General features: G+C 59.9%; 1 protein-coding gene across 1 annotated transcript; it reads right to left on the reverse strand.

The window, feature by feature from the left end:
• Positions 1-1111: 1111 nt before the first annotated feature.
• LOC109274155 (chymotrypsin-C-like) lies at positions 1112-7242 on the reverse strand. The gene is made up of 8 exons (XM_053898931.1): positions 7124-7242; positions 5875-5966; positions 5678-5775; positions 4710-4835; positions 3659-3795; positions 2720-2865; positions 1792-1944; positions 1112-1172 (listed from the first exon to the last, which is right to left on the reverse strand). Exons 1-8 carry the CDS (start codon positions 7161-7163, stop codon positions 1158-1160), a joined length of 807 nt encoding a protein of 268 aa, XP_053754906.1. The 5' UTR covers positions 7164-7242; the 3' UTR covers positions 1112-1157.
• Between the last annotated feature and the right edge of the window lie 2651 nt (positions 7243-9893).

Raw genomic sequence — 9893 nt, forward strand, 5'->3', positions numbered from 1 at the left:
AAAGTCTTTCCTGAGAATCGCCTTGGCCTAGTAAGGTATGGGGGGGTCTGTCTGGTCCCTACGTCCAGGAGCCAGACTCTGATGGGGAAACCTGGCAGCTCATGGGCCAGCCGGGGACAGCTGTGGCTGAGGGCTCTCCCAGCAGGAGTCCAGAGGCCGGGGTGGGGGCGCTCCCTCGAAGCACGAGTGCGTGGTCAGGGGCCCGGGGCCCAGGTTCCCACTTGGACACTAGATCTCTCTCTTTTTTGGCCCCACTTGCCCTCTGGTTGGCCTCAGGGGGGCTCCCTTCCCCGAGCCTCTGTGGCTCATGCATTACTGGCCCTCCGTGCCTGTGACCTCGCCCTGCTCTCTCTTCTCTCCGGACCTCTGTTTCCCTGCCAGTCTGATACAGCAAAAGCTTTTCCAGCTCGGACCTGCTGTGACTGTGCGTGGAGGCCGCCGTTTCCCTCGAACCTGCCCCCCCTGAAGGAGGCACTGGGACCCTCCTCCTTCTCACGATGCCCAGTACAGGGCTGGCGTAGGTCAGCGCTCATTGGACATTTCTCGACCAAGAAAGCCCGAGCTGACAGCAGCCCTGGGGTCTGATCCAGGGTGGGCGATACTGGGGAGTCTCTTTCTCAGGGAGCCAGTGGTCGTCCCTGAGCAACGGGCATTCTCCTGTGGCCATCCTCTCTGGGCCGGGGAGCTGTTCTTGGGGGGACCCCATCCTCTCCGGGCCGGGGAGCTGTTCTTGGGGAGACCCCATCCTCTCCGGGCCGGGGAGCTGTTCTTGGGGGGACCCCATCCTCTCCGGGCCGGGGTGGTGTCTGAGGACCGACCAGGCTCCTCTGTGGAGGCAGGATCAGGAAGGGGGTGATTTGATCAGGCCACTGTGGTCCACAGCCTGTGAGATGTTGGGGGGTAAGTGTCCGGTGTGGCCTTAACCCTCATCCTTTGAGGCTACCATGTGGCATTCTGGGGTTCCCTCTCCACCGGCACCCCAGCAGCATCCTCCACAGCCGAACCAGGTGGGCCGAGGGGGTCTCTCCCTGCATCCCTGGTGTGGAAAGGGGCAGCCCCTACAGAGCCCGGGGGCCCGCGGGGGAGGCACACATCACAAATGCAGGCAGTCTGAGGGGGAAGGATGTTTATTGGGGTTGCAGGCTCCCAAGGAAGAATCACAGCTGCATTTTCTGGAAGAACAGAGAACAGGGAGAGGGACTTTGGTGGAGGTATGTGTGTGTGCCCCCTTCTGGGGCAGCACGAGGCTCTGCCGGGAGAGAACACTGCCCGAGAGGAGGAAGGGGGCGTGGCAGGCAGCCCCAGGGCCTTGACAAGCCCGTCTCGCCTCTGCCCAAGGGGTCTGAGCCCCCTCGGGACTTAAGACCACTGTGCAAATGGGGGCTCAGAACACATCCTGTCCCCCTGGCATGAGGCTCCGAAGTCCAGAGTGACCCTCTGTTCCCCCATCCTCGGGTACATGTGGCCACCCCTGCTGACCCCTCTCCCCTGCTGGGCCCTGCTCTCATGGGGTTTCACTCTGGTGGCAGGGGCGGGGCCGGGGGGGACTGGTGTGGTGCCTGGGGTGGATCCACAAGCACTCGCTGAAGCTGGTGGATAAAGGGCTGAAGTTAGTGACTGTTTCCTTCCCTGCACCTGACTCAACATCTGCAGACAGGAAGCCCGTGGCACTTCCCGAGTGGGCGAGTGAGTGAATGAATGAAGGAGAGAAGGAGCGAGTGAAGGGATGGGTGGGGGGGTGGGTGAGGGGCTGGTGGCGGCGGGAAGAAGGGCTCGGAGACGGGCACCCACCTCATTGATCCAGTCGATGTAGGCGGACACGCGGGTGAAGACCGTGGGCTTCTTAAGGGTGTTGCAGCCCAGCCCGGAGCCAAAGCTCACGATGCCTCGCACCTCCCAGGAACCGTTCTCAGCCTGGCAGTTCAGTGGGCCGCCCGAGTCTCCCTGTGGCCGACCGGGCAGAGGTCAACCCCCGGGGCCTCCCCCAGAGGCTTGGGAGGAAGGGACGGGTCACGGGGGTGGGGGGATAGGGGGCTGAGACCCCCTGTTTTGGCCTCGGCCTGTCCACGGTGAGGGAGGCGGTGGGGATGTGGTTTGGGAGTCCCAGGCTAGCTCTAAGGTTGCTGTGTGATCTTGGGATAAGGATAACCCTCTCTGTGCCTTGGCTTCCCTAGCTGTTCAGGTCGTGTCTAAGGCTCTGCGAGCTGCACAGAGAGGTGAGGATGCCAGGAGCCACACTGGAGACCCGGGGGAGCAAGGAAGGGTGGGAGTGGGGGGAGGGGTCGTGTGTTTCAAAACAGGACCGTTTCTGATGGTTTTAGATGTTTCTGGGTCAGGTTGCCTAAGCCCCCTGCCTCTGACTTCGATGAGGTCTCTTCTACGCTTGTTAGACTTGGTCCTCACATCAACCCTGTGCTCACGGTGCCTCCATTTTATAGCTGGGAAAACTGGGGCTCAGAGAGGGGAAGCAGCCTGCCCAAGGCTGCACAGCTACCAAGTGGCGGGATTAGGACTCGAACTCGCTCCACACCCCTGCCCGCACGATAGCGCGGAGGGGTGGGGCTGACAGGTTTCCCCTGAGCCTCCCGGGCGCAACCAGGGAGAGGGTTTGCTCATGCGGGTCCCCCTCCCCCCCCCCCGCACCTCCTTTGCCCTCCTCACTGCCCCCTTCCACTTGGCCACGTGGGGCAGGGACACGGTGCGGGGTGTGGACACTCACGTTGCAGGCCGAGATGACACCGTCCCCACCTGCACACACCATGGTGTCCTTCACCATGCTTCCCCACCAGTCCTTCTGGGTGCACGTGGTGTGGTCCACCACAGGCTGCAGGCCCTGCTGGAGCTCGTCGGCAATGGGGCCGTTGGCTGGGGGGGAGGGGGGGACAGATGTTGGCCCCGCGTCAGCCCGGACGGCGCCAGGCCTTCGGGGAACAGAGGGCTGGACGGGGCCGGGGCGGGACCCAGGTGAGCTCTGGCTCCCCTCGGGGGCAGCCACACACACACACACACACACACACACACACACACGGGCCCTTAACGGAGAGAAATGACTCCGAGCCTGCGGTCCCAAAGTCTGAGTCAGAGACCCTTCTGAGGGTGGGGAAGGGAGCCCGCGGGAGGCAGAGCTCATCTGCAGGAAGCCCTCCAGAGATAACCACTGCGTTGACTTATCTTTAACTTGGATTCTGGGGTTTCCCCAGGGTCCATCATTTCCTTGTCGCGTCCGCCTTTGGTGTCCTACCATCCGAGGTCTTTCTTCCCCCCGGATTTTCCCAGGACAGACCTGCGTGTTTCTGTAAGTCTTCTGTGCTTTCGCTTATTTGCATGCACCCTTTTAACTTAGGCATGTGGTTTTCCAGAAGCTCCAATCCCCTGCCCCCAGCGGCTTGCCTGGTTTATTTCGTAGTCAATTAGACCAGGCGCCGCTCTGAGTACTTGACAAGTTCCAATCTTACGACACCCCTCAGGTGCCCTTGCGAGAGGGTCTGACACGTGGTAGGTGCTTAATAAATACGAGCTGTTACTATCACAAGGGTAAAACAGATGTGAAGATGTTGAGACAGAAAGGAAAAGGGTCGGGCAACGGCGGGCGGTGCGCTTATCGTGGGAGCCGCTTCCTCCAGGAAGGCTCTCATGATTTGCCGGGGGCTGTACTCACTCCAGAGGCGGCCCCAGCCTGTGACGTAGCAGGGGTAGTCTTGAGGCAGCAAAGAGCCCTCCTCCGGCAGGCATGCCACCTGGATGGTGGCACTCAGCTGCACGGGCTCCGCCAGCTTGATGAGGGCAATGTCGTTGCTGGAATCCAAAGTGGAGGCGGTGAGTGTGTAGGAGGACGCCGGCTCCGCGAGCTAAGGCTAAGCAGCCCAGGCTGTCAGCCGGGAGCCAAGCCTAGGGTGACCAGGAGTCCTCCTCGAGGGCAGCGAGTTTCCTAGTGGCAGACAGAGATGACACCCGCCTCCCAACACCGCGGCGCGCCCCTTGAGAGGAAACTTCCGTCTCATGTGCCTTCCCGTCATGTGAGGCTCTATGGAGGGGAGACTAGAGCAGGAACTTTCCGGGCCGCTGCAGGCTACGTACCAACGAGACATGACCTTAAAGCCAATTGGAAATGATCGAAGAGCGGCCCCTGCCGAGCTGGTTTGATTCCCTGTTCTGCCACATACTGGGCTGTGTGACCCGGGACGTGCTCCCTAACCTCTCTGAGTCTGGGCTGTGTGACCTGGGACGTGCTCCCTAACCTCTCTGAGTCTGGGCTGTGTGACCTGGGACGTGCTCCCTAACCTCTCTGAGTCTGGGCTGTGTGACCTGGGACGTGCTCCCTAACCTCTCTGAGTCTCGGTTCCTTGTCTAGGTAGGGCTGTTGTGACAGTTAAATAAGATTATTGCAATATGGGCACGCAGGAGGCACTCAGTAACGGCGAGTCCTGGCTTGGCCTCTGGCTGAGAGACTTCAGGCAAGACACCGTGGGGGCCTCGGGGGTCTTTATTCCACGTGGAGCTTCTGGGAACCCTTGGCCAATGATGGAGACGGAAGAGGCGTCCGTCTCCATTTAGCATTTCTCCATTTTGCATAAAGGGGTCGTCTGCTGGCTGGTCAGGGTGAGGACGGGGTCCAGGGACAGGGTGGGGGCGGGTTCTGTCATATCGGGGACCCCCACCGCCCCCATATCGGCGCTTCCCCCAGGGGCCGTGAAACGGCGGGCACTCACCGCACCAGGAAGGAGTTCCACTTCTCGTGGACAAAGATAGTGTCCACGTTCGCGAACAGGGAGCCTTCCTCATTGTCCACCACCAGGTTGTTCTTGCCCAGGGCCACGCGGTAGGTCTTGGTGTTGCTGAGCAGAGGAAGGGGACTGGGTCAGGGTGGCTTCCTGCCCTTGCTGGCCAGAGGGGTAGGGAGGCAACTCGGAGCTTTGGCGGCCCAGGCCTGTGGCCACCGTGGGCATCGTTTTGGGGAAGCGAGTCTCCATCGGCACGGACCCTCCCCGGGGATCAGGGTGAGGACCCTGCTCTCGGGGTCAAGTCTACCCTGATTCCCAGGGGGGGCGGCCCTGGGCCTCAGTTCCCTCATCTGTACGGCGGAGACCGCGTTGGCATCGCCTGCCCAGGTGGCTGTGACGCGAGCCGGTCCAAGCCGCCACCGCCTCTCGCCCGGATGTTCTCGCGTCCGTTCCTGCCTCCCCCGTCTCCTGCTCTCCTCGCACACGCTGCTCCTGCCACCCCTGCTCGCACGCTATTTCTCACACCTACCAAGTAGCCTCCCTCCTCCTGGTCTTTGCACTGGCTGTTCCCTCTGCCCGGAACACCCTTCCCTCACTTCCCTCGGGTCCTCCCCTGGCCACCCCGTTTAAAATGGGACCCCTCCCGCTTTCCGGCCTGCCTTATTTTTCCTCGTTGCCACTCGATACGTCAGATGGCTACTTGTTGAATGGCCTGTTGCTCTTATGCTAGAATGTAAGCTCCCTGCGAGCCCGGAGTGTCCTCACCGCTGCGTGCCCTGGCACGCTGTGGGCGCACAATAAATGCTTGCTGCATGAAGAGGTGAACGGCGAAGCTACTGGGTAGAAGCGGCTTCGGGAGCCCAGTGCCTGGGGTGTGTAGTAGGTGCTCAATAAAAGCAGTCATCAGGCTGGCACCCCCGGGCGGGGGCGGGGTCCCTGGGCGTCACCCCGCTCACCTGATGCAGTGGGCGGCTGTGAGGACGAAGCTGTTGGCAATCAAGGTGCCGCCACACGTGTGTCTCCACGTGCCATTCTTGAGGTACTGGAGAGAGATCTGGAGTGGGGGCGGGGGGGGGGGCCACATGTCAGCCCCGGGACCCTCACCCCGCCACCCTCTGCAGCCCACCTCCCACCCCTGCAGCGGCATGCTTACCTGCCAGGGCCAGCTGTGGGGCCTGGCATTGTCTCCTCCTACCACTCGGGCCGATAGGTTGGGCAGGAAGCTGGGGACCCCGCAGCTGGAGGCTGGGGGATTCGGGAGGGGAAGCGCACGGGTGAGAGGGGCCGGCACCCCCAGCAGGGAAGGGGCAGGTGGCAAGGGCACAGGCTTTGGGGCTGGGCAGACGCGGGCTCAGGTTTTACTGCCCGGGGAAGCCGGCTAGTTCTCTGGGCCTCAGCTTCCCTCTCTGTGCAATGGGAAGAGTGGCACCAGCTTGGTGAGTTTGAACTGAGGACGAAATCAGACAACGCGTAGAAAGACTTTAGTAAAAGGCCTGGCGCGGAGCGAATGTTTGAGGCGTTGAAGGAACTAAAAAGGCAGCTGCGTGTGTGTCCCCAGATAAAGCTGCGTCTTTCCTTCTCTCCCTGCTGTCCCTTTTTAGACCGCAGCAAAATGGGGGTGTGTGAGCACCGAATCCAGGGTTCCAGACTGTCAGGGCTGGGGAGCTGGGCGGAGCGGTCAGGAGCATGTGCTCTGCAGCGAGATGGCCCGGGACTCAAATTCCGGCCCCACCGTTAACCAGTCATGCGATCTCAGGCAAGATCCTGAGCCTCGCTGAGCCTCAGTTCCTCGTCTATAAAATGGAGGTGTTGATAGACCCTGCCATTCAAGGTTGCTGCGCCAGTCAAATCAGCTCCTGCCTGTCAAGGGCTTGGCGCGGCGCCTGGCATATGGTAAACATGTAACAAACAGCGAGCTGCTATTATTACTTAGGACTGTCATTGTCGTTAGCCGGAAGGACTCTCAATCAAGTGCTCTCATCTGTCAAAGGAGCCAGTGAGATCTAGAGAGGTGAAGTGGCTTGTTGTTGTCCCGCCCAGAGTAAGGGACATTCAAGCCAAGTCCCTTGATTCCTGTCTGGGAGAAGGTCACCAAAATGGGTGAACAAAGCATCGGTCCCCAAGGAAGAGATGCCAGCGCTGAGAAAGCCAGGCCCTTATGGTCCCTGGAGAGAGCCCGGGATGAGGCGGTGACTGTCCCCCGGCCACATCATCAGCCTATTTTGCAGATATGGAAACAAGGGCTGCCCAGCAGGCGAGTGCCTTGCTTGACACACAGCTGGTCGCCCCAAATCCCCTTTCCTGGAGCTGGGGAGAGCCCCCCGCCGCTCTCCTTGTCCCCGGGGAGGCCAGCCTGAGCACAGAGCCTGCCGGCCCCAGCTAGTCCCCGCCCCACGGCTTACCACAGGCCAGGAGCGCGGCTAGGGTGGTGAAGCCCAACATGTTGCGAGTGGGACTGGCTCAGGACCGAGTGGCCGTCGAGGTGGGCAGGGACACACTTATAGGCAGGTGTGGGGGTGGGACCACCTGCTCAAGGCCGAGCCGCCCCTCGGAGAGAAACCTGTTCCGACAAGGCCCTTTCCCTGACCTTGGGCGGTTACTGTTTAATTTGGGCAGGAAATGGGGCTGGCTCAGAGGCATGGGTTTCCCAAATCTCCTGAGACAGAGCAAATTCTGAGGCCCGCAGGTTTGGGGGGACCCCCCGCCACTCTGCCTGGAGCGTGCTCTCCTCCTCTGTCCCTAACTCACACTGTTTAATTAGCATTGATCGGGCACCTATCATTTATTGGGCCTCGTGCCCGGTGCTTCCCGCATTCACTCAATTGTTCCGACGTGAAGTAGACGCTTTTATCCCTGCAGCAAGGAGGAGCAAGCTGAGACTCAGGGGGTCAGCGACTGCCCAGGGTCACACAGCTGGGTGACAACGGAACCCAGATTTGAAGCCGGGACTTCTAACGCCAGCCCGGGGTTCATCCTGCCGCGGTCCGCCGTTTCCTTCTCTCTCTTCCCCTCTCTTCTTTCTCCTTCATTCAACTCATATTGTCTGGTCTTGGGGTACCCCCTGCCTTCCTGCTGTGGGTGGAGGTGGAGGTCCGGCAGCCCCTGGGAGGTGCCCGTTGACCGAATTCCTCCCCAGAGCCACAGTTATCTCCTTGCAAAGTCCTGGTCTCCCCGTCTCTAAAAGGGGCAGATAGGACTAAATGCATCCCAGGCGACTGTTGGTCCCAAGGCGCCCTAAAACTTGAGCGTCAAGGTCGAGTGGCAGATCTGGGCTGGTGGCACTTGGTGTGGGTCCAGAGCACTGCGTGTCCAGAGTTTCCATCCAGAGCCCCGGCAGTCTGGGCTTAGTGTTTGGTTTCACCCATTTGCGCCGAGGCCTGACTTGGGCCTGGCCAGTTCGATTCTCCTCTCCCTCCCCTTTCTGCCCTTTGGATGTTGTAACAGTGCTTATCTGAGGGTGCTATTTTATTCAGCTTAAGTTCTTTCTTAAAAGCGAGCATCCATGACTTTGGTAATAGAAAGATCAAGAAACGTTTGGTAAAAAGAGACCGAAAGACAGGGAGCGTAAAGGTATGTGCAGGGGTCTTTCCTGCTGCGTTGGGGATCTCAGGCTGCGGGGAACTTTCTGTTGCATTCTCGAGGCCAGTCCTGACAGCGGGGTCGGTGGCTGCTACACCTCGGACCCGGAGCAGACCCGAGCGCTGCAAAGGGTCAGCCTGGCCTGCAGACAGACCTTGTACGCGGAGAGGTGGGCCGAGCTTCGTGGCGGATCTTGGGAGCGGCAGGAGATCAGACTTCTGGTTTCTGGCTCCGTTAGTGACTTTCCGGATGGCCCTGGGTCTTGGGGAAGCTCTTTGGGCCTCAGTTTCCCTTGAGCAACGTGGGGAAATGATGAACTGGGACTTTGCTGGTGGACACTGGGGGACGCAACGACCTCAGTCACGTGCACACACCCACAGCTACACGAGCTCGCGGGGACAGGCAGACAGACACACGCGCATACATGCGCCTCCATATGTGTGCACGTGTCACAAGTGTAGCCCGTTCACTGATACACAGGTACACGCAGGGCTACGTGCCTCACCTTCAAACACGTACACAAACCTAGAAATGACCCCGAACACACACACACACAAGTACTGAGGTACCAGATGAAGAGTCAAGAATTTTCTTCTTTTTTGGGATGTTTGCAGAGACGCTGACCTTTTTTTTTTTTTTTTTTTTTAATTTGTTTTAATGTGTATTCATCCTTGAGAGATAGAGACACCGCGAGCAGGAGAAGGGCGAAGACAGAGGGAGACGCAGAATCGAGAGAAGGCTCCAGGCTCCGAGCCGTCAGCACAGAGCCCGACGCGGGGCTCGAACCCACGAACCGTGGGATCGTGACCTGAGCCGAAGTCGGACGCCCAACCCACGGAGCCGCCCAGGCGCCCCGACACTGACCTTGTTATGGAGGGAAGGTGCAGACTGTTCTGAAGGCGTGGACGGCATCAGCTCTAGGGGAGCCTCCTTGTTTTGGGAACTTTACGAGCCCTTCACGGAAGTAGGTACCAACAATTGCACTCGGAGGAAACCGATGTCTCCTGAATCTGCCTCAGACGGTGAAGACGGCACGGTGAGTGCTTTGCCTGCTGTTGGGCCATATTCCTGAAGGGGGGAGAACCCAGAGCCGTCGCTTCTTGGCTGTGCGACCTTGTGTTGATGACTCAACCTCTCTGTGCTCCTGGCCCTCGTCGATAAAATGGGGGTAAAAAATGCTATCTGCTTCACACGGCTTTTGCAGGGAGCGCCCGGCACACGGCAAGCTCTGTGTAAGCACTGGCTGGGGGGGGGGTTGTTAATATCTGCAGAGGGGGGCTCTGTGGAGTGAATTTCCTGGATTAACTTGATGAAACGCTTGACTGTTTTGTTTGTCCAGACTGTGAGGTGCTGACAGTCTGTGTACATAGAGGCCATCCCTCCCTCCATCCCTCCCTGTCTCCATCCCTCCCTGTCTCCCTCCCTCCCTCCCTCCATCCACCCATCCCTCCCTCCATCCATTCATCCATCCCTCCACTCCTTCCTTCCTTCCTTCCTTCCTCCCTTCCTTCCTTCATTCCTTGCTTCCTTCCTCCCTTCCTTCCTTCCTCCCTTCCGCCCGCATTTGCTTGGCCTTGTGCTAGGCCTGGGGCT

Source organism: Panthera pardus, unplaced genomic scaffold (genome assembly GCF_024362965.1).
Source record: "Panthera pardus isolate Hobbes unplaced genomic scaffold, ASM2436296v1 HiC_scaffold_11, whole genome shotgun sequence".
Taxonomy (NCBI): Eukaryota; Metazoa; Chordata; class Mammalia; order Carnivora; family Felidae; genus Panthera; species Panthera pardus.

Excerpts from the sequence above, each read along its gene's own strand:
- LOC109274155 (XM_053898931.1), bottom strand. The coding sequence starts at position 7,163 with ATGTTGGGCTTCACCACCCTAGCCGCGCTCCTGGCCTGTG. Across the intron at positions 3,796-4,709 it reads TGGAACTCCTTCCTGGTGCG|CAACGACATTGCCCTCATCA; the intron begins GTGAGTGCCCGC and ends TTTGGATTCCAG. Across the intron at positions 1,945-2,719 it reads GTGTCATCTCGGCCTGCAAC|GGAGACTCGGGCGGCCCACT; the intron begins GTGAGTGTCCAC and ends GGTCGGCCACAG.